Here is a 24,788-nt window from a genome sequence, read left to right on the forward strand (position 1 = left end):
AACTCTGCACACCGCAGATAACTAGGAGCAAAGCAATATGCAAATCCTGCCCTATCCTGTGTGCAAGTTCGATTGACTTTCCTCCCACACTGGGAGAAGCTAGCCCGTGCTTTCATTTGTACATTCTTTTCAACATGCCTTTATCCATATATATTTGCTGGGGCCGGTGGGGGCAGGGGTTGCTTCTCCCTTGAACTAGTTATGCCAACACCCTTACCAGCTTCCTCATTAATGAGATAAATAAAATATGTACCATATGTTCATTTTTAATATAGATAAGACATGATCTTATCTTTAAAAAAAAGATGTCTTGAGACACCTGGGTGGCTCAGTTGTTAAGCACTGCTTTCGACTCAGAGCATGATCCCAAGGTCTTACATGGGGCTCCCTGATCAGTGGGAAGCCTGCTTCTCCCTCTCCCCCTCCCCCTGCTTGTGTTTCCTCTCTGTGTCTCTGTCAAATAAATAAATAAAATCTTTAAAAAAAAAAATTATGTCTTGGGGCACCTGAGTGTCTCAGTCGGTTAAGCGTCTGCCTTCAGCTCAGGTCGTGATCCCAGGCCTCAGCAGAATTATCCAAGCCTGTCAAAGCACCCCATGGCTTTCTGGAGGACCCTGGGCATAAGCTAACCCAAATGGTTTCAAAACCATGTGGGTAACTGGTAACGCTGTGTAAAAAAGGTCATTCGCAGCATAGCCTCGCCCCAACAACTCCCTGTCAAACACTCTGTTCTGTCCATGACAAAGCTCCGTGCGCAAGAACCCCCTTCATGTTTGCTGGACTTTTCCTACTGCTGATTTGGGAAAACCCTCTGTATGTAAAGTATATAGTTCTATCTCACCATAATGTCTCCGTGGCTTCTCTCTTGAGCAAGTCTCGTGGGCTATTTCAGGGCTCTCTGCACGAAACAGCTGACAAAGGGCTGGAGAACGTTTCTTTGGAACACAGTAATATAGTAAGTACAAGATCTGCGTCTTTGCTGTTCAAGAGCACACAGCACGGCCTCATTTTCCTTTCACCTGACTTACATGAGGACGGCACGCCTGGCAAACGTGCTTTTTTGCTGTGCGGGCTTTGGAGTTAGACACCTATCATTCAAACCCCATTCCACCGCTTACTAGAACGTCGGTTTGGGCAAGTCAGTAACTTCCTGAATCCTCTGCCGTCTTCTCTGTACAAAGACCCTGTGTCCTAGGATTGTTTCTGAGGCTTCAATGAGTCCCACAGCAGGTCTGGCATCTCTGGGAGCTGGCCCCTGAATTGTTAACCCCTGAGCCTAGCAATCAATGACTAACTGTGTCATCAAGACACCACAGATGCCATCGGCAGCACTTGAGGCAGCACCTTGGGAATTGCTCTTGATTTTTCGCAGCCAAGAACTTCACTTGCTAACCCCAGACACGTGTGTGATGTGCCACAAATACCCCTGCCACAGAGAGGTCTGGGCATTTCCATCCGAGAGGCTGCAGCCCTGCCTGATGCCCCGGATGGGGTCAGTGCCCCTGGGTATCCCAGAGACAGAAACATGGGACCCAGAGAAAGAGATCTCAGCCTCCCAAACCGTTTCTTTGCTCTGCTTCAAACAGCCATCCAGTTCATGGCTTAGTTGGTCTCACCAGGTAACCCAGCATCATCACCCAACAACCCAAGCAGCTGGAGGAAGCAGGCAGTCTCAGCTATATCTCCCCTCTTTCCCACAGAGGAGAAGACCCTTGGCAAATGACAAAAAGACCCATGTCTATCTGGATGTTCTAAATCAGCTTAAATCTTTGCTTATTTTTGCTTCCAAGCATGAGGCAAACCGGGGGGGGGGGGCGGGGGGAAGATTTGACATTCTACTGCAACGACATAATAAGATGCATTATTGGTTCCAAGTATCCAGCCACAGGGGGTAAAAAAAAACTGCTTTGGTTTGGGGTTTTGGTGTGTTCGTTTTTTTCATTGTTCACAAACCAGAAGCTGAAATTCTGGCAAGGAGAGTAATTGGCCAGCACAGAGCAGGAAACAAAAATAAGTTCAGAAAGAGCCCAACTCTTTGCTCGCTGGCTGCTTGGGTCTTCACTTTAGACTGGGGACAAGAGAGCCACGGAGCTTCCAGGGACCTAGAAATCCTCCCACCCGATCTGCATGAGTTAGACATTGACCTTGGACAAGGAATCTGGGAGCCTCCATTTTCTCACCTGTACCAAATAATTCCTAGCTCATTTGTTTAAAAAACCAAATGAGCTCTGACTGTACCAAGAGCTGCTGAAGAGACCTTTCACATGATAACATTTGCTCTCACCATTCCATTTTACAGATGGGAAAACCGAGCCAGAGGGAGGTAACAGAATCTGCCCAGGGCTTGGAAAACCAGCCAGAGGCAGAGCCAATGCAAAGTTGAATCTGCAAGTCTTATCAGTAAAGGCATGATGATCTCACTGAATAAATACCAGCTCGTACTGCTGGAAACACTTCATTCTTTCAAACAGTCTAAAACATTCCCTGCAAACTTGTTTTCACCTTTCATTTGTTGACTGATCTTAAAAAAAAAAAAAAAAAAAAAAAAAGATAAGCAAAGGTTAAACTCCAGGCCAACCCCTCTCCAAATGAGGACACATTTGGAGCCTTCTTGTTTTTGCCATACTCCTGCATGGTACTAGAATGTCCACACACTGATTGGTGACCCAATAAAAGCTTGGTCATTCTCCTGGTGGCAGCCTGGCCCCCAGCAGCCGTAAGAGAAAGTATCATTTCCCAGTGGCATGATCCTGAAAGTGTCATAAATTTCATCTTTGGAAATGGAATGCGGTGAAGGCATAGGAAAGAAAGCCCCGTGAAGTCCTGAAGAAAATCTGACACAGAGGGATCAAGGGCCAGTGGTTGTTAAGGAATCTGACCCCGGGCTCAGACAGTCCTGATTTCCCCTCTCTGCCTTTTCCTGGGAAGATACAGTGTGTCCCAGTTCTTAATCTCTCTCTTTTTTTTTTTTTTTAAAGATTTTATTTATTTATTTGAGAGAGAGACAGTGAGAGAGAACATGAGCGAGGAGGTCAGAGGGAGAAGCAGACTCCCCATGGAGCTGGGAGCCCGATGTGGGACTCGATCCCAGGACTCCAGGATCATGACCTGAGCTGAAGGCAGTCGTCCAACCAACTGAGCCACCCAGGCACCCCCAGTTCTTAATCTCTTAAATCTCAACTGCACAGTGAGGGAAAGAACAGTACCAATCCAAGAGGTATGGTTTCCATTACTCTTGTCTGAGAACTCCAACCCAGGGCTGCCACTCTTGCATATCCCCAGTTTCAAAGATGAAACAAGAATGGCTGATTTTGAATATAAAACTCTGTTGCTTTCATACGTGAAATTCACCATGACCCCCTGGCTTCTCCCCACCAGGGACTTGCTCTCTTTATCTCTGTGAAATATTTATTTCTTTTCTTCTGATTAACTTTCTTATCACCATTTCACTAAAGGAAAAGGTGACAGGCAGGTCATCAAATGCCAGTCTCTTGAAATTTCCATTTCTTCAAGAAGATTTTCAAATTAAAAGAGAGCAAGAATTGGGAAATTCGTAAGAATGTAATTATAAAACCATTACTATTTTAGACCAAGGATTACAGACAGTGCTGATAACTCTGCTGGAGTTTCTAGTCTCCATGGGCCTCAGGCCCTACCCCTTTTCAGTTCATGGGAAATGAAGAGTCCCGCATAAACTGCTGGGCTTTCTTCAGCATGGGAATGACTACAGATACCACTAATGGAGCTATTGATTCTTCCAAAGTATTGATGGAATCAACCACATTTCTATTAGGTCAGTAAGACCTGGGAGCCACTCTATCCCTCTATCACAGTCTTCACATCTCTTCAGGCAAGCACCTTTATCAGTTTAAAAAAACTTTGGGGCTCTTGGGTGGCTCAGTAGGTGAAGCGTCTGACTCTTGATTTCAGCTCAGGTCGTGATATAAGGGTTGTAAGATCGAGCCCCATGTCAGGTTCCATGCTGAGCGTGGAGCCTGCTTGAGATTCTCTCTCTCCTTCTGCCTCTGTTCTTCCCCCCTGCATGTATACTCTCTCTCTCTTAAAAATAAACAAAACAAAGCCTTTAGGACTACCCCCTCCAAATATATGGGTATTTATGTGCTTGTAAATTACGTATCACCAATATATTCTATATTCTAATTTTATAGTGTAAATTGTATTATATTCTATATTCTAATTGTATAGTGTAAATGTATTATAAACTATATTCTATTGTATATTCTATATTCTAATTGTATAGTGCTATATTCTAATTGTATAGTGTAAATGTATTATAAACATTATATATATATATATATATATATATATATATACACACACACACACAAAATTTTCTCAGGTGATACCTTAGTCCTTCTGGGCTTCTGTAACAGATTACTGGGTAAATAACAGAAATTTACAAACAACAGAAGGCTGGACATCCAAGATCAAGGGACTGGTAGATGCAGTGTCTGATGAGGTCTTCATAGAGGGCCACATTGTAACCTCGCAGGGGCAGAGCAGCAAGGGATCTGTGTGGGGTCTCTTTTACAGGGATGCTCCCCCAACTCATGAGGGCTTGCCCTTGTGACCTAATCACCTCCTAAAGGCCACACCTCTAATACCATCACCTTGGGAGTTCTACTTTAACATACGAATTTTAGAGGGGCACCAAAATATCTGAAAGGCATATCACTTCCTTCTTGTGTCCTGATAGAACAAGCACCAGTTGGAGGCACCTGTTCCAACTGTGAGGGACAAAGAACAGCCTGGAGAACTTTAGAATGAAGGTTCTTCAGACCTCAGTCCCAGAAGCTTAAACTGGATTATTCTTGGGATGGACCTCAAACATATCCTCTGCCTGAGTCTCAGGCTGACTCTGATTCCAATGCTCAAACAGATTTTGGAGCCAGTGGTCCAGACCCTTCTGCTTTCTTACCATTTTCACTTCATCACTGTGGTCCTGCTGTTAACCTACCTCCTAGACACCCTCTCAATCCCCTAAGTAAATTAAAAACAGATCAGCAATAATAATAGCTGTCATTTATTGTTTCCTCCTGGCCAAGGTTGCTTCACCCCTTTCCATGACCCCCTCTAACCTGATCAGGAAGGCATCAGCAGTCCCTAGCCAGACGAAGGAAAACAGTTAAAGCTTTGGCCACTCACGTCTTGCCCTAGGTCACCCAATTAGAAAGTGATAGGGCAGGGATTTGAACCAAGATCCATCTTACTCCAAAGCCTGGACTTTCGACCACAGACTGTGTTACCTCCAAAATAAGTCACTACACAACTGGACCTCTAGTGTGAACCAGGCCCTTGGCTGGCCACTGCACATGCACATCTCATGACGTGCCTCTTTTTGCACAGGGACGGAGCTCTGTCCGAAAATGCTGATGCACAAGAAATGTCTCTATTTTCTGTAAGCCATCAGAATTACTGACTCCAAATTCATATTTTTCAGGCCCCCTGGATTTCTTCTTTCCACCCCCACCCCATTATGCCATAGTTCTGGATCAGACTCAAACCCCAGGCTTGGGGGTGGGGGTGGCACCAGGTCCTCTGTCCCCCATCCACACAGGTGGCCACCAAGGGGCCTGTGCTCCTTATCTTACATGAGCTGTCAGCACAGGAGGCTCATTGCTGTTCCTACTTCATGCCAGGCACAGGGCCATCTTTTACCTATCTGCCAGCACCACACAGGCCTGTCATCTTCGGGTTCTTACCACCTTCCAGCGGCGTTTCTGGGAAGCTATCTTGCCTGCCCTAGAGATCTAGAGACAAATCTCTCCTCCCCCACCCACATACAAAGCCCAAGAGACTCTCTTTCTAGTGATGAGAAGGTAGGGGTGGGTCCTCCTGCTCCCTTCACATCCCTTTAAAACATGTTCAGCTTTCTGCTTGTCTTTGTTGGTTACAATTCATTTGTCCTAGGTCCTAAGTTTTGGGAAGACAAAAGATTTGCAGAATTATCTCCACTTTGCCCTTCTTAAAAGGGAGAAAGAACAAGGGAGAAAGATGTTCGGAGAAAAATGGTATTAAGCTGGCATTTCCAAACCTTATCTCTGGCTCATGTTATCCCATTTTAGAGGTGAGGAGATGGGGCTCATTAAGGTTAAGTTATATTTTGCTCATCTGGTAGACCCAGCATCCTCGGGCTCTGGAAACCTTATTCTGTGTGAAGTCCTCCTCTCTTCCCTGCCAGGAGTCTCCTTGGCCAGCTTCATGGAAAGACAACAGAGATGGTGCATTAAAACCACCCCAGAAGGGTGATGGGACAGGCAGGCAGACCTTGGACAGATGGGAGCGGGTAGCACCCCTGAAAGGGGACGGATGTCCCTCCTCCTCTCCCGCCCCAGGAGAGCCTCACAAAACAAGCTAGCATGAGATTATACTAGAGAAATTCTTGACTTATGAGAGCTAGAACTCTGAAGACCTTGTCCCATGCAGAAACTGGTAAGCAAATATACTCTGCAGAAATTTGGCAGGGAGAGGTTTTGGTATTCCGGAGCTGCCTGGATTCAACGGTATCTTGCTGAGTTAATCAGCAGAGTAGAACCCCCAAATTATCTAACTGCCTACTCAACAGTTCCACTTACTGTCCAAGAGGCATCTCAAAGGCCCCAGGGCCAAAGCTGATTGCATCATCTTCCCCCACCAAAACTGCTCCACTCACAGCCTTCCCCACCTCAGCTGACAGCTCATCCACTTCTTTGAGCCAAAGTCCTTGAAGTCTTCCTCAACGTCTCTCTTTGCCTTGCATCTCACATTCCAGCATTCAGGAAATCCTGTTGCACCCACCTTCCAAATATACCCAACATATCCACCACTCCCCAGTTCCACTATTACCATGCTGAAGCAAGCCCTCACTTCTCACTGGATCATCGCCATGACCTCCTCACATTCTCCCCACTTACACCCTTACTCATTTATAACCTATTCCCATCCTCAAAAACCAGAATGACTTTAAAAAATAATAATAATAATACAAATCATGTCCCTCTTTGGCTCAGAATGCTTCCCCATGTCTCAGATCATAAAAGTCAAAATCTTTATAAGGGTATCTTCTTGAACATTGGCCTCCTTGTTGTTCCTGGAACATACCAGGCACGCTCTAACCTCAGGGCCTTTGCACTGGCTACTCTTTCCTAATATGTCCACAGAGACTACTCACTGAAATAGTCATTTAAAGTTCAACTTCCCAAGAAGGCTCTCCCTGAACATTCTATTTAAAATCACTACCTCAGGGCACCACGGTGGCTCTGTTGGTTAGGCATCTGCCTTAGGTTCTGGTCATGATTCCAGAGTTCCAAGATTGATCCCTGTGTCCAACCCCCTGCTCAGCAGGGAGTCTGCTTCTTGCTCTGCCCCTTACCCCACTCATGCTCTCTCTCTCTTAAATAAATAATCTTTTCAAAATGTTTTAAAAATCACTACCTCCCCACCCCCTTAATTCTGCTATACTTTCCCTTGTTTCCATAGCTTCCATAGCTCTCACTGCATTCTACAAGCTTCATAAATCTCTGATTCATTACGTCTATTGTCTATCATCTGAGTCCTCCCATCCCTAATGGTACATACGTTTCACAAAGACAGGAATGTTCATCTGTTTTGTATGCTTGAATGTCCCTCATGCCTAAAACAGTGGCTGGTAGATAGTCGGTATAAAAAAAATTGAACAAATAAAGTTTAAATAAAACTAGGGACCCAAGGTATATCATAAGAGTCACACACAGTAACATTTCCCCTGCCTGGTTTTGCTGAGTGGCCTGAATTCTCAGTCCGCTCCACAGTAGGAGTGTTAATTAACACAAAGGAGGAGAGTTTATTATAGGGTCATCTCCCAGTGGGGCTCCCAGCAAAGGCTACCGGTCCTCCATCTTTGCTCCTTCCTACACTGACGTTAGAGGTTTTCTGCCCCTTTCAGCTTATAGAAACATCTCTCCACAACTCTTTAACTTCAGGCACCAGCAATTTTGCTGAACTGAACAGAAAAAGGACCCTCCAGCAGCTCTCCACCTGCCAGAGCCCTTCTCTATTTCTTTGTGCTTAGCTTGCAATTTGAAACACCCCTGCCATGAGCCAGCATCCCCGTCACAGTGATGACAGAGGGAAAGCTAGGCAACCAGGTGAGAGCCACTGACCCTTGACCTTTGACAGCATTCCCAAACATACTAACTTTAAACTGATTAATTTGGAACTATGACCTTGGCCCAAGAAGGTAAGAATACATAACAAGATATTTGATTTTCAAAATGTATCGGGATTTTTTTAAAAAAAAAGCTTTTGTACATCATCCTTCATTGCATTAGATATAGTTAGGCCTGGAATTGGGGGATAGTCAGGGAAGTGAACACTGGATACCCTGGTTAAAAGTTAATTATTAATGAGCAGGCCTCCCTCACACAGTATCAATAGGCAATCTGGTCTCTTTAACTTCAGAAATTAGCAAGAAGACCTCGGAGACCGGGTGAGACAGGAGAAATGGAAAGGCCCCCGTGTGTCTCTATTTTCTTGGTTTTGTGCGTCTTTATCCAATCAAGTGCCAATGGACAAAGCCCGGGACTAGGTAAGAGCCTGCCTTTTCTGCGGAGATGGGCATGGATTTTCTTTTTTAAATGTCTGTCACGATGAATCTAAGTGGTTCTTGATGGTGTGGGACAGAGCTCAGTCCTATTAATGGTGTCATGGGTCACAGGATGAGCTACCATTTGTACGGGATTGAAATTTTAGGAGATCTTTCTGGGGACAAAAGTCTAAAAGCACTCGCCGCTTGCACTGAAGTCTCTGCCATGTCTGATCAGATCTAGTCATCCTAAGACTAGGATGGAGAAAAGTCTGAAGGAGTTCTGGATCTTCCAGAGCGCTAACTTGGTCTGATTTGTGGCTGGGCAGCACAGCTTCCAATGAAACGCTCTGTCTCGCTAAGGTTGTCTGATTGTTGGCTCTCTCGGAGGAGAGAGGGATTTGTAGGGTCCTGTTTCCAGTCAGGTCTGAAGGAGAGAGAGCATTGCACATTTTCTAGACCTCATTTTTTTTTTCAGCCAAAGCTTTACTCTGAGACTGAGGACTCCAACAGCAGTTATACCTGTTTGATCTGTAAATTCATAAACGAGATGAACGGCCAAAAATAGATCCAAACGCTTGATCTGACAGGTGGATTCCAGGTTCCTGGCTAAATAGTGCACTGGATCAGTAAGTGACAGATATGAAGTAAACTGAGCAATTTGACCAAATAGACAGGTATTGGAGCCTTTTCTGTGTGCGGCTGTTACTGGTCAGGAGCTAGTAGCTCTAAAGTAGAAGCTTTAGATTTTTTCTTCCCTCAAAGACTACACTTTGGAAGGAGCTCCAAAAATCTGGAGAATGAGGAATTTGGTAACCAATATCACTGCAAGTTCCAGACTCTTGTTTCCCCTTTAAAAATAAAGGGTCGTTTATTATTTTATTATTATTTTGTATCGTAGGCCGGTTGATAACTGATGGGTAGTACTGACTATTTGCCACTGAACATCGTCTGTGCCGAGCATGGGCTCACTATTGTGCATATATCAGCTGCTGTATGAAGCCAGGTCCAAAAATGACAATAAGAAGTTAGAGCCAAATAGGCAAAATTGCTAATCCTCATTATTCCCTGGGTGGACAGGGATTTTGCTGAAGGGCCTGTCCTGACCTTCAGTCCAGAATGTTGTTTTTGTGTGCTTATTTTCTATCAGAGTGTAACATACATCAAGTGCCTGTGACATAATTTCCCGATGAATGTTCATAGTAGGAACCTGCATTGGAGAAGCTTCCTTTGTGTACCTCTTGAACCTTAACGTCAGTTACTTTGCCTTCAGGGGAACTTTCCATTAATGAAAGCATACAGCATGTGCTCTTTTGCTTCTGGCTTCTTGCACTCAACATTACACCAGGGAGCTTCACCCAGGGCACGTGTCTGTGGTGGTGACTTGTTCATTCTGGTGGCAAAAGCATTCCGTCATGTCACACTACCACCCTCCTTTTATCTATGATGTTGTCGATGGCCTGGAGTATTTCGTGGAGACATGGAGGTTGGGAGTCATGAGTGCCAAGGAGGAGGCTGAAGGGCAGGATGGCCTCCCCCAGGCTGCTGGGCATTGTCCAGACTTCCCTCAACAGATCTCGTGTTGGTCAGCTACTGCTGTCCCAGGGCTTGGTTTGTCCAAAAGCCGAGGGAAGCAGCCACGATTAGCAGATGGGTTCTTCAGGGAAAAGGATCAGAGTGGGGAGATCTCTTGTTCTCTTGAGAGCAGAATCTCTTGGCAGAATTCTTCCTCCAGGAGTGACCCAGATCTGTGTGTATGATGCTGGTGGTCATCTCCTAAGGCTGGCTACAAGCAAGCGCCCACAGTGGGGCCCTGTCAGACGGGTATCTAGTCTGGCAGTTCTCAACCAGCAGCAGAACTGCCCCCCTCCCAGTGGACTTTTGTCAATGTCCAGGGACATGTTTAATTGTCACAGTTGGGGAGAGAGTGCTATGGCCTGTAGTGGGCAGAGGCCAGAGATGCTGCCAAACATTCTACAATGCACATGGCAGCCCCCACAATGAGTTATCCAAGGCAAAGTGTCCACAGTGGGTCTAGTGTTGGGAGACACTAGCCATGGGGCAGGAAGAACTCCCCCAAGGACCCTCTTCTTTAACCGCCCCCAGCCTGCCTCTTTCGGTGTTTATGAATGACGTGACTCATGGACCCACTAAGGTACCATGCACCGAGTATCAGCCGGATATTATCCCCTCCTTGCCATGGCAGAGAGTCAGCCAGCATTTAGGTGATCTGCGGGGGTCCCATGGCTGTTCAGAGCAGAGCAGGGAGAAGCTCCGAGAGCTCGATCTGTCTGACTGAGGCTCTGGGCCTCTTTCCACTGTGCTCACTGCCAGTGAGTGAAAGGCCAGAGGCCGCTAGAAAACAATTCTGCTCAGTTCCCATCAGGAAAGACAGATTGGGGCGGTTGTTCCAATCTGCCAGCACCAAGGGGAACAGGATATGGGGAGCCTCCTGAAACCCCCAGGACACAGAGCTACCATCACCCTCATCCCCAGACCTCATTGCTTGAGACCCAGACCCACCCCCTCACTGGTGTTGCCATGACAGCCAACACTAGAAGCTGCTATTCTCAGCCCCCAGCAACCCCAGATGTCCATCACCACAGCCTGGGGTAGTGGGATGTGTGTGTATGATGCTCCCTCCTATCCCAGCTGCAGCTTCCAAATCCTGGGAGCAGCTGACATTCACCCAGTCCCTCATTCAACCACTGTGCACCAGCACGCGCCACGTGTATAAGGCAGTACACAAACACAGCAGCTCTCACACTTCCTGGTCTCAGGACACCATTACATTCTGAAACATTCTTTAGGACCCCAAAGAGCTTTTCTGGTATGGAATACATCTATCAATATTTACCATATTAGAGACCAAAGCTGAGAAAGTTGTGTAAAGGTTAATGCCTTTAAAAATACCAGCAAACCCACTGCGTACCAATACTTATAATACCATGAGAAATGCCTTGTTTTTCCAAACATCAACAATGAAAAGGGAGTCCGAAGAGTGACACTGTTTTACAAAGAAGTGCTGCAAATTTCTTTAATGCCTGACTTCATGGGAGAGGGCTAGATTCTTCCATTTCTGTATTCAGTGGATTGTTGTTTTGCTTTGTTGGGAGAGCATGAAGAAAATAGGTCTCACATAGAGGCCATCCCCTAAGGCCTCAGCCCACCCACAGAACCATGGCTTTTGAGCATAGACAGTGTACAACTATGCGGCCCGCCAGCCCCTGGCCCCAGCTCCCACCCTGAGCAGTCAAATCAGGGGTGGACCAGGGGCGGGGCGAGGTGGGAGCTATCTACCCCAGAATTCCATAATAAGGCGGACAGCTTCCAGAAGGAATGTAAATACAATACAGAATCCACTAAAAGTTGGTCTTTTTTTCATTATCGCAATTCTAAACAATGTCAGTGATCAGATAAGCCTCCTACCTCCTCAAAATAATTTTTTGGCCCAAGTGGCAAACAACTGCTAGTAGTTACTGCTAAGTTTCATTAATATCTATGTAATCTTCAAATGATCTCATTTTTGTTACTTATTCTTTAATAAATACGATGTTCTCTGTCAATATTAATTTTGAGAATTCCAAGTTATGTGGCTGGCCCCTGACACTCACCTGTTCGGTGACGAGCTCACTGCAAGCGTCATGGTTTCAAATCCTCCCAACTGGCTTTGACCATCTCATGTCTCCAACCCCTGTGGTACATACTGCATTCTCCTACATTTAAACAGCAAATTCAGAATCAAAGATGATACACCATAGTGATTATGAAGACAAAGAAGCAAAACCTGAGAATTTCCATTCTGCTATCCAATGTGACCACTTAGAGCTTTTAAGTTTGCAGTGTAAAACAGTGAGACAGATAGGACAGACCTGGGAGGTGTAACACAGTTGGCCCTTGACCAACATTGCGGATTGGGGTGCCGACCCCCCCAAACAGTCAAACATCCACATATAATTTTTGACTCCCCCCGACCTTAACTACTAACAGCCTACTATTGGCCAGAAGTCATACTGATAACATAAACAGTCAATTAACACATATATATGTATTGTATGTTATATTTTTACAAGAAAGTAAGCTAGAGAAAAGAAAATGTTATTAAGAAAGTCATAAGGAAGAGAAAATTAACTTACAGTACTGTGCTGTATTTATGGGGTGGGGAGGAGAAAATCATCCACACATATTTGCACCCATAGAATTCAAATCTGTGTTGTTCCAAGAGTCAACTATATTTTGTTTGGTAAGTAAAAATTTTAGTTCTTTCAGGAAATACTTTTAATGCATTTGAATATCTTCAAAGTAGCAGTGTGTTCTTCCTTTCAAATTGTTCATTGCTCTAAGACTAAAGAATAAATTAAGAAAATAGCAATTCCTAATTTTTGCCATATTACTGAAAATAACTTTGTCTTACAGAGCAGGGGCATATTCAAATGATCTGTTCTGGGTGTCCTATACATGAAGCATATCACTGAGTCTAATATAGGACATGAGATGTGTACATAAAATTTTCTCGACTAGGACCCACTAAGAGTACAGTGGGTTGAATGTTTGTGTTTCCTGCAGATTCATATTGAAATGCTAACCTCAACATGACAGGAACATTAGCTGTGGCCTCTGGGAAATGATTGGGTCATAAGGGTGGGGTTCTCTGAATGGGATCAGTGGCCTTATAAAAAGGACTCCGGAGAGCTTGCTCTTTTTCCAACCTGTGAGGAAACCAGGAAGCAGACTCTTACCCGAACCTGACCACGCTGGCAGCCGGGTCTCAGACTTCCTGCCTCCAGCAGGGCGAGAGATGAATTTCCGTGGGTTATGAGCTGCCCAGTCTGCGGCACTTTGTGTGGCTGTAGAACAAGGAGCAGGGGGGAAGCAGAAGAGTTGACTTCCAAGTGTGGGGCACAGGGAGGGCTCTGGGGAGGCCAGCGGCATTTGAGAACAGCTTCATAGGGTGGAATTGGAACAAAAGAGATGGAGGCGTTCCTCGTGCATCTGCAAAGGTACAGAGCCTGTACAGGACACGTTTTCCACGTTCTCCCAAACAGGCCTTCCGGGAAGAAGCAAAGCAAAGCAAATCGTAGGTGGGTAGATTGACAGCTGCCCTGGGTCACAAGTGCCCACAACTGGAAACAACTGGAATGCCTAACAATTAACCGTCCAGCTAGCACAAAGTCCATCTGTAAACAAGTATTGTTTCAGATGCCTACTCAAGTACTAAAAGTTTCAGAAATTTCTGAGGGTGATCAAGATGGAATTCACAAATACAAGGCTTAGTGCTGGCCCTCAGGCGCTCACAGTGTAACACCAGGGATGTTGACCTGCCCCAAGGGTGGGGGTCATCAGAGAGTCCAACCGCCTCCTGGGATGGCACCCAAGGCCGTGCGTCTGTGCACTTTGAGTGGGGGACAGAGGTCATGAGTTTGGCAGATTACCAAAGGGACCTGTGACCTCCAAAAAGTTAAATAACAACTGGTCTTGTAGCTTTTAAAAATAAGTATAAGGAAATTCTACATGCAATAAAGTGAGGGAAAAAACTAAATAACCCACTTATTGAATCATAACTATGAAAAACTAAATACATGTATATGGCTAGGGATTAGAAGTATATTTAAACATATATATAAAGAGTTTTAAGGTCATAGAGTATAGGCTTTTTGTAAGAGAAAAAAAATTTTTTAAAAACCTGGGGAGCCTGGGTGGCTCAAAGGGTTGAGCCTCTGCCTTCGGCTTAGGTCATGGTCTCAGGGTCCTGGGATTGAGCCCCACATCAGACTCTCTGCTCAGCAGGGATCCTGCTTCCCCTTCTCTGCCTGCCTCTCTAACTACTTGTGAACTCTCTCTGTGTGTTAAGTAAATAAAAATCTTTAAAAAAAAAATTCTGATTAGCTGCAGTTAGATTGGTCTTGGATTTGTTGTCCCAAGAGGGCCACCAGGAAAGGGTTATACCTAACACTGTGACTTCAGGCCTCCACAATCATCGGCTCGGGCCCAGAATCATCCATCCCATGGGGCCTACGAGTTCCTGGTAGGCCTCTATAATTTCAGGGAAGGTCATTTATGAGTAATGTTGCCGGTGACATCTGGAGATGGAGCTCGCTCATCAGGAATGCATGGGGAACCAGAGTCTAGCATACTAGTGACATGCTATCTTCTCTCTGCTAAAGGCCAGATCCCATCCACTGCCAGACTTCCTGGCCCAACCCCGAGCCCTCCTGAGGATAACATACCCAGAGAGGACAAGCCTGGAGTAAGAGGACAGCAGCCCATCTTCTACCCTGCTTGCCTTGCACGGGGACCTAGGACTTGCACCCGTATTCTTTCATGCTGGGTCAGGTGAATAGTACATTTTTCAAAAAGAAACGGAGTGGCTGATTGAGGAAGGAACTAATTGGGGCTAGGAACTGACCGTAGGCTGTGAATCACCAAGTGAGTAATCCAGCCAAAAGCCAACTGGCCTGTACGGAGATGCCCATGGCCACGTCCTCCCCGCCCTGTTACCCGCACCAGCTGCATGGGTCCTCATAGGCAAGTCATCAGGGAGGGGAAAGGAAGGTGGAGGCTGTCCACAGGCAGGGCTGAGCAGTCCCCACAGGAATGGACCATGCTGACATCAGCCTGGTGTCCCTGACATCCACAGATCCACACAGGGCAGAGGGCACAGCCATTCTCACAGCCAGGAGGGTGATTATATGCAGGCTCCCACGAGGGTGTCCATTTGACAGAGTGGCCCTCTCAGCTGGGCGCTGAGGTCCCTAGGGAAAGGGACGGGCCAGGGCCAAGCAGGACATCTGGATGCCTGCCAAGCAGGCCAGGGGTCATGGCTGGACTTCAGGCTCAGTGTGGAAACCAGGACAATGGGAGGGAGCACAGCCAGTCCTGCAGGGAGGGGAGCTCCCAGGCAGGCACCAGCCTGGGGCAAGGAGACAAACTCCAACCACCTCCTCCAGGGTGCCGGCCATGCTTGTCAAGAGAAGGTGCAATTCACAGACGCAGCCACAAGGTAGCGCAGTGAGGCCCCAACTGCTTCAGGGTTTCAAGAGGGGATTTCAGGCCTGGGAGAATCCCAGTTTCTGGATGACTCGGGAAAACTCAGGGCTGTTGGCTAACCTCCCTTTCCTCTCTGTTTATGACTCTATTTCCGGGAACACTCATAGTTTTGATTTTTTCCACAATGGTCTTGGTGGGGAGGGGCGGGACGAAGTGAAGAGAAAATCAAATGCCTCAAAGGGGAGGCCTCCTTGTCTGTCTAAGAGCATTTTCACCTCCACAGACCAAGTTCACCCGAGCCTGGTGAAGTACCCAAGACACAGCTATTCCGTAAAGTCCTGTGTGGTCATTCAGAATAGTTCTGATGAAAAAGTGGAAGAGGCAGCTCTGAATAGTAGTTACAGTATTTGTGTTAAGCAGGAAAAAAGCGGTCTACCTGTTTGTGCATGTCCTGTGATCACAACCCTGTGAAAATATGTGGAGGACAAAAAATACTAGAAGAAAATGTACAAGAATGCTTATACTTTAGTTGAATTTACATCTAAATTTTTGTCTCTTCCAAAATTTTTGTAATGTCATTTTGTGTGTGCATGTCTGTGTAGCAATATAATTTAATGATCTGAATAATTTTAAACATTAATTTTATCTCAAAATGATAAAATGACTTTGACCCAATCAGTGATTCTCAGTTTTCAGTGTACATCAGAATCTTATTAAAATAAGGTCATCCTAAACCTTATTCATAACATAAATAATCATTAAACTTATTAAATAAAAAAATCTTATTAAAATAAGATTTCTGGGGGCGCCTGGGTGGCTCAGTGGGTTAAGCCTCTGCCTTCGGCTCAGGTCATGATTTTTGCTTCCCCCTCTTTCTCTGCCTGCCTCTCTGCTTCCTTGTGATCGCTCTCTATTAAATAAATAAATAAAAATTTAAAAATAAATAAATAAAATAAAATAATATTTCTGGACGCCCGCTGCAGAGTTTTCTCATTCAGTAGGGTCCAGGAATTTGCATTTCTAGAACGGTTTCAAGTACTGCTGCTGATCAGGGACAACACATGGAGAACTATTAGAAAAACAAAATCGCTAGTCAACGGCAAAACAAGACTTGAACCCAAGTGTCCTGATTTCCAGGCTGTGGGCTCTTCCAACAGAAATAACACAGGCCTTTGGGGCAAACCTGGCTTCATTTTTTAGTTTCCTGATAGGGAAGGGGGTGGAATTAACATTCACTGATACTGCATTTTGACATACCTCGGGGATAACCGCAGCCCAAATAATACCAAAAAACCAGGATATTCATGATAATCTATTCCTCCAAAAAATATGGGCATGCCAAAAAGAAAGTGATTCTTAAAATGAAGAAAAATCCCCAACCTGAGACTTACTTGCAATTAGTGGGAAAACACTAGCTGCAACAGCTAATGAACCATACATGAACCCCTCCTTGGCAGGCTTGAAAACAGGATCAAGAAAATTCTTTTCAGATGAGCTGGGCACTTCCAAAAGCTGGGCAGAGCCATGGATTCTCAGTTGACTAGGACTGGCCTTTCTGATTGCGAAAAACTTTCCAGTGACAAATGTTCCCCGCTTCCTTGTCCCAAGAGAATCCCAGTGAAAACAACACACTGCTTGATACTGAAATATAACAAGATCAACAGCAGCAAATTAAAGCATTCATCAACCACCTACTGTGTACCAGACCCCATGGTCAGTACAAAAAAACCCCATCCTTGTAGATACAAAAATGAAAAAGTACATTTCATTCCATCAAGGAGCTTCCCAAATCACGGGGGGTGGGGGGTGTCTTGGGCTCCCTACAGCTGCGCATGCGTGCGTGGGTGCATGCGTGGGTACGTAGGTGCATGCATGCGAGCGTAGACTAGCAATTAGGAGAACCACAATTTCAATTTCAATTCAACGTGATAGGTGCACAAGTAACATCCCTTACAAAATACCAGAAGGCCCTGAGGCAGAAGAGGTCAGCTGAGGAGATTCGGGAAGTGATCTATGGGCTGAGTTTTGCAGGAAAAGATGTGGAAGGATGTGGCAAGCAGAAGGAAAAGCGGAAACTAGTCTTGGAGAATTGAAAAAGGATCATGAAATTGAGAATCCCTGAGACATTTGCTGTGGCCCAGCGTGGACCCTCTCAAAAGAAATGGCTGGAGGTGAGCGGGGCTCCGAGGCCAGGCTATGGAGTTTGGCCCTCACCCTGGAGCAACAGGGCCAACCACTGAGTGTTTAAAAAAAAAAAAAAAAGAAAGAAAGAAAGAAAGAGGAAAAAAAAAGAAGAAGGAGGAGGAGGAGGAATGAGGCTGCTGGTGCCTTTTTTGTGGGGTGGAGGGCTTTATCTCTCAGCCTTGCTGAAACCGCCACCACTCCCTCGTGGAAGCCATGGTATCAGCAGGAAAAGAAGGGTGGTGCTCAGAAGTCACCCTCGCCTCAACCTCACTGGCCTGCCCAGGAACGCTCAGATCTTCCTCGCAGGCAGGCCCCAGCCTTAGGCAAGTGCCTTTGAAGTTTTTGTGTTAATTGCTATTCCTTGCACTAAATTGGAGGAGGGGTTTAGCTGAGGAAGTGAGGCAGGCCCACATAATAGAAACTTGAATAGGAATCTTCCATTTAAAAAGTACTGTATTCTAAGTCTGGAAAGAGAACCGTTTGGAAATTCCACATCGCACTAGCTTAGAGACCCAGTGCAACTTCAACTTGAAAAACTCCTTCCTACCCATATGATACCACTTGCTTCTTACAACACCCCTGTAAAGATTTATTGGGCAGTTGTCAGTGTGCCCAACTGACAGATGGAAAAGTTCACCAACCAAAGATCACCAAGAGCACACTCATCCCGCTCAAGATCAAGGCTTACTGACCTTACTGCAGCAAGAAAGAATCCACCCCAGAGAAACCCTGGGGCATCACAGTGCGAGATGTTTTGGGGGACTTCTCAGTAGATTGGGTTTTGCGGGCCGAGGCAGAGAAGGGGGGAAAGTGGGGGCCGTTCTGACTCAGAGTCTGTCAAGGGGAGGGTGAACAACTCAATGACTGGGTCTTCATAATTTAATAATCAGTTAGTTACTGTTAACTCGTAGTCACATGACTTGGACAATAAGGATGTAGCAGGCAGGAAGGGGAGGCAGGGCTCCTGCTGGCTTGGTACAGAGGCAGCATTCGGGGTTGTCGGTCGGGAGAGGGGAATGGTTAGTCACCTTCTTGGTTCCTCGTCTGTCGCAAACATAGGCATAGAAGATCCTGGTAGCACACTGTTTCTGGTCTGTGGCCATTGTCTGTGTTCAGCTGGGAACATCCTGGTGCAGCTGCCCACAGGGCTGGTTTTTGGTGCTGCTGTGTTTTGTTTCCATTTTCTCACATCCCAAGCATCTTATGGAATGTCTTTGAGGGCTCTCAGTTTCTCCGTGCCAGCTGCACAGACTTGCGGGGCAGGGTGTGGGGGGGGTGCCTTCACCTCTGGTACCTGTGAGTGGTATACAGGGTTTCTTCTAGCATTGAGAAGTGTCAAAGAGACTCATTGCAAGGTCACCACAGTGCCCAGAGACCATCACTGGCTGCCTCATCTGAAGTCAGCTGTTTAAATGTTCACGGGAGAGAAAAATATGAAAGCCAAGTTCTATCCACTTTAAACATGAGACATTGCCCCCTGCCTTAACCCTAGGGTGACTCAATTGCCTTGAGCTATTCAGAGATTCCCAAACACCAGGAGGACAAAGGCACAATTCTATAGGAACAATTCAAGCAGTAAATGACCACAGACCATTTATTTCCCCATGTGGTTTCCTCCAGGGCCAGACATGCTTGCGGGCTTGCCTGAAGGGCTGGGGCAGGAAAAACCTCCCAACGTCCCCAGGATTCTCACTGATGCATATTTTTGGTGATGCTCAGCATCTTGGCCTTCAGAGTATCCTACTCAGTGTCAGGGTCAGGGGAGCCTGGGACATACTCTGAGCCTCTCTGGGCCTGACCGCTTCTAACCAAAGGCTTACTCTCTCCACACCCACTATGAGTGTGGGACACACCCAGCAGCAAACCTGTATGTGGACAAAGTTCTGATCCCTCGTATCTCATCTCCCTTCACAGTCCCAGGTTCCCCAAAGTCAAGTTCACAAACGAGGTACACATGCAGACCCAGGCAGCCTGAAGAAAGGAAAGGCCCCATGATGCCAAGACTGAAAATTCTGGGCCAACTGAAGATAATCAAGGATACTTTTAAAAACCTAAAATGTTTTTATTCACTCAAGAATCCTCTAGGGACAGGGTTGCTTTTACAAACAGAGCTGGACTCTCCAGGGCTTCTCTGAGGCTTACTGATGCTAAGAGAACACCTGAGAAATCTCCTCTCGTGAGACTCCCCCGAAGCCAGTAACAGGCATCTTGCTGTGATTCCATGACTGGGTCCCCTTGGCATGTCCGCGTCCATGCCCTGGCCACCACCTTCAGGCCACATAGAGGGAGGGGCTCCCACCCCTGCGATTCATGATAAGGATGGGTGATATCAAATCAGAAAGAGCTGGAGGTGGAGTGCATGGGTGGCCCAGATAGTTAAGCTTCTGCCTTTGGCTTGGTTCTTGATCTCTAGGCCCTGGGATCAAGCCCCACGTCAGGCTCCTGGCTCAGTGAGAAGTCTGCTTCTCCCTCTGCCTCTACCTCTCCCCCTACTTGTGCTCTCTCTCTCTCTTTAAAGTGAATAAATATAATCTTTAAAAAAAGAGAAAAGAAAAGAAAGAAAAAGAATAAAGTGCTAGAAGAAGACTCAAAGGGAGGGTGGCCATCAGTCTATCGCCTCCCCACCACCGGCCCCAGCAAGACACCCAAATGACTGACTCCAGCAGGGAGGTCTACACTGACGGATGGCTTCTGGGACACAGATTTACTTCAGCCACACACCAGCTCTGTGCCAGGCCTGTGCGGGGACTCCAGCAAAGCAAACTTAATACTCCTCCAGCCCACAAGTGGCTGGCGCTGCCCTAACGAAGGGCCTAATGAAAATATGAAATTTTGTTTCTTACAGTTCTGGAGGTTAGAAGTCTGAGATCAAGGTGTTCGTTTCTTCTGAGGCTTCCCTCCTTGGTTTGTGGTTGGCCATTGTCTCCTCTTAATCTTCACATAGACTCCCTCAGTGCCTGTCTGTCCTCACGTCCTTTTTTATAAATCACACAGGATTAGGGCCCAGGCTGTTGACCTCATTTAACCCTAATTACCTCTTTGAAGACTCTATCTCCAAAGACAGTCACATCGGTACATTTGGAGGGTTAGGACTTCAACATATGAATGTGGGGAGGGGTGGGGAACACAACTGTGAGCCTGGAACATCTGGCAAACACTTTCAAGACTTTGCTCTGACGGGGGTCCCGGGCCCGGTACTGTGGATACTGTAGATAATATCATTGCTCTGTTTGAGCTTCGGAAAAACCCCCCAGGGGCTTTGGGGTTAGAAAAAAAGGTTTATAAATATCCATGAGACTGAAAAGTGAGTAGTAAGTCGGTGTGCTCTTAATCAGGCCCAAACAGGGGAGCCTTTGCTCTGGGGGTGCAGGAAGTCATGGCCCAGCTGAGAGGCCCCGGAGCCAGCTGGCAGCTGGTGGGGGGAGGGGGCGCAGCCTCTTTCAACAGCATGATTAAGACTTTCTGGCAGCACGAGCAATAACTGGCAGGAAACCAAGAAGGAGCCATTTATCTGGCTCATATTGCGGGTAAGTGATAAAACTTACCCTCTGGCAGGGTGCCTGAAAGACCAATCATCTTTGCCGGAGTGTGCTCAGTGTGAGCCCATACAATGGCTCTCTCTAGCTTTGAGAGGCCATTTTCCCACACAAGCTGTCTTCAGCCAGGCTGTTTCCTCGACTCGCCTGCGCCTCAGCCAAGGCGAAAGGGCCCAAGGTCAGCTGCCATTTTGTCCGGGGTGCCTGCCTCCCTTGTCTTCATCCCCTGCAGACCCAAAAGAAAAAGGGGATGGTCACCCATCACCGGGACGTGGCAGGCCTGGGAAGGTAAACACTGAGGCCTCCTCCTCACGTCTGGGCACTTGGCCCCTGACACCGGCACAAAATAAACCATCCACTCCTGAGAGAGACTGTGGGTGACAAAAGAGAACTGGATTTGGACTCTAAAAGCCTGGGTCTCGGCCCCACCAGCGGGAGGCTTGGGCACATCACTGTGGTCTCCAGGCCTCTGCTCGAGAGCAAGGGTGAGGGTAACAGACCCCACAGTGCTGCTGGGAGGACCGACTGCGATCCCAGAGGGGAAGCGCTTCGCAACTGCCTACTGCGAGCTATAAACAAACACTTCTGAGCATCTACCCTGGACTAAGTCATCCAACCATGGGGTAATGCTAGCCTCATGTATGCACTATGCCCGGAGTCCTCCCTACTTTTTATTACAGAAGTGTTCAAATAAGAAAAAGTTGAAAGGACAAGTATAATGAGTTACTGCATTCTGTCCAGATAGATTCGATAATTAACATTTTAGCTTATTTGCTTTATCTCTCTCTATATGCGTATTTACGTGTGTGTGCACTGCAGAACCACTCAGTTCCCTCGCTCCCTCTCTCACATATGAATATATGTATCTCACGCCTCTCTCTTGTTCTCTCATATATATGAGCCCGCTGTCCCATGTTATTTATGGACCTCTCATCCGTGGCCCTTGACTCATGGCTCTTTGACTACCTGCCACCATGTCTGTCTTTCCACTAGACTGTGAGCCCGTCAAGGGCAGGAGTGAGTCTTCATCCTCACTGTATCCCCAGGACCCACACAGGCCTTGCATGGAGGAGGCTTACGGCAAATAACCACTGAGTATATGCCTCCACATCAAAAGCTGGGTGCCACACGTTTGTTTTCAGTAAATGAGTTTTAAGTCATTTCATTTAGCAAGTTCCACACCCCTGCTGGCGATCCTGGAGAACATCCCAGAGGTCCAGGAAACCCACCTGCTTCCTTCCCCATCTGAGAACACAGGGACTCTGAAGTCCCTTGGGGCTCTTTGTTAGAGGCTGCCGTCTACCTCTGTCACAGAGCTATGGACTGGCAAGGAAGGAATGATCCCCAGTCCACAGCCTGCTCTGGAAAGCACACACACAGGGCCACATGGATGCTGGCTCTGCTCCCATTATGGATCTTACAGAAGTGATTCGACATCCTTTGGATTTCCACGGAACCAAGAAACCACTTCCAGACTAGTGACAGTGGGAAGAGGGCATGCATGGAAGGTATGTGTGTGTGTGTGTGTGTGTGTTCCTGTTGCCTGTGAATTTCCCGCAATGCTCACTTCCTTCATAGGAGTTCTTAGGCTTCCCCCAGCTTCAGAGGTTGCTCTCTAAAGCAAAGCTTCTCAAACTTTAATGTGCACACGAATCATCTGGGGAGCTTACTAAAATGAATGTTCTGTTTCGGTACATCTGGGATGGACTCCAAGATCTTGCATTTCTAATAAGCGTCCAGGTCATGCCAGTGCAGCTGGTTCCCAAGCCGCACTTTGAGAAGCCAAGTTTTAAAGAACACAAAATAGCTCCTCCTTTTACTCTGTGATTTCGTATTTAGCACCTACCACGAGGTAGAAGGTAGCGTGCTAGCCCTGGAGGAATGGGAAAATGGGGAGAAATATGAAGATAAAGAAGTCATGGGGCGCCTGGGTGGCTCAGTTGGTTGGGTGACTGCCTTCGGCTCGGGTCGTGGTCCTGGAGTCTTGGGATCGAGTCCCGCATCGAACTCCCTGTCTGCTTCTCCCACTGACCCCTTTCCTCTCATGCCCTCTCTCTCTCTCAAATAAGTAAATTAAAAAAAAAATCATTAAAAAAAAAAAAAAGAAGTCATAACTCTTTGCCTCAGATCAGCCAGATACGCCTAATTACTAGGTCTAACATTCTGTCTAAGCTGACTTATTCTTACAACAACCTACAACCCTATGAAGTGCACATATTATTCTCCTTTCACGGGTAAGGAGGCTGGGGCGCATACAGCTAATTGTTTTGTCTAAAGGAGGAAAAGGAGGCAAGGAGATTTGAACTGTGGTCTACTTGACTCCAAGGCCTGTGTCTTTCCCCCATGCACCTCTTTTACACCTGGTCTTGAACATCTCATCAAGTCTTCAATGACCACAAACGGGGCGGTGGCAGGGAAGGGGGAGGGAGCAGATTCGAGAACCTAGCAGCCTGCTCGTGGGGCCTTCTACATATTTCAGGTGATATGTGGTCCCAATGTGGTAGATCAAACACTGCTCTCACTGGCAGACCTCGGCCACAATTATGGCCTGAACTTTGACATCAAACAGCCGTGTGACTTTGGATAAACCACTGCCCTCACCTGGACTCAGAGTTGGGTGCTCTGTACCTTCTCTACTCTCTGACAAAAGGTCTTCCAGGTTCCCTTTTTGTTATGTCCCCACTTGGGGTCCACCAGCCCAAACTTGTTAGCTCAGAACCAGGAGTTTCTGGAACTTTTCTGGAGTTTTTCCTCTTTACCTCCCTAACTTCACGCGTGTCTCTGACTCATACCCTGCCTCCATCTTACTGCAAAAATAGTAAGATGCACTCCCTTAGGGTGCCTGGGTGACTCAGTCAGTTAGGTGTCTGCCTTCGACCTAGGTCATGATCCCAGGGTCCTGGGATCGAGCCCCATGCTGGGCTCCCTGCTCAGCAGGGAGTCTGCTTCTTCCTCTCTCTCTCTGTCCCTCCCCATCCTCATGCTCTCTCTCAAATAAATAAATAAAATCTTTGGAGGGAGGGAATGCATTCCCTCCCCCAAGGAGAAGACCCAAATGAGACGGTAGGTATAGAGCAGAAGGGCCCCAGCTTGGGCCCCAGTTCAGGCCCCAGGAAGGAGGCACAGAGCACCTAACTCAGCACAGGCAGGGGCAGACAGCTGCCCCTGACACAGGGTTTCCCCAGAATAGTCCACTTTATCCCCCAGCACCCCTATGAGGGGAGTGCTATTATGTCCGCATTTTAAAAATGAGGAAACAGAGGCTTATAGTAGTCAAGAGACTGGCCCAAAGTCACACAGTCAGTAGGGATTAAGTGAGTTAACGTGCACAAAAACACTTAGCAGAGCATCTGGCAAGTAGTAGATGAATGGTAACTCCAGCACCTTATTTAAATGGCAGAGAGAGAGTGGGAACCAGTTACCCTCATTCTCAGATACAAAAAAACAGACACATTATAGGGAAAAGTCTCCCCTTGAGGACAAAGACCAGGCTTGGGACTGGCCATGCATGAGGAGAA

The 24,788-nt window shown here is 46.7% G+C and overlaps 1 protein-coding gene across 1 annotated transcript in view; it reads left to right on the forward strand.

The window, feature by feature from the left end:
* The window catches only part of LIPC (lipase C, hepatic type), a 148,964-nt gene that overhangs the window by 11,992 nt on the left and 112,184 nt on the right, over window positions 1–24,788 (forward strand). Inside the window, exon 2 of the mRNA XM_004777287.3 lies at window positions 8,440–8,566. Coding sequence (XP_004777344.1) covers window positions 8,482–8,566 — 85 coding nt within the window. The 5' untranslated portion in view covers window positions 8,440–8,481. The remainder of the gene's footprint in view (window positions 1–8,439; window positions 8,567–24,788) is intronic.

This window comes from Mustela putorius, unplaced genomic scaffold, assembly GCF_011764305.1.
Source record: "Mustela putorius furo isolate JIRA1106 unplaced genomic scaffold, ASM1176430v1.1 tig00003896_pilon_pilon_pilon, whole genome shotgun sequence".
Lineage (NCBI taxonomy): Eukaryota > Metazoa > Chordata > Mammalia > Carnivora > Mustelidae > Mustela > Mustela putorius.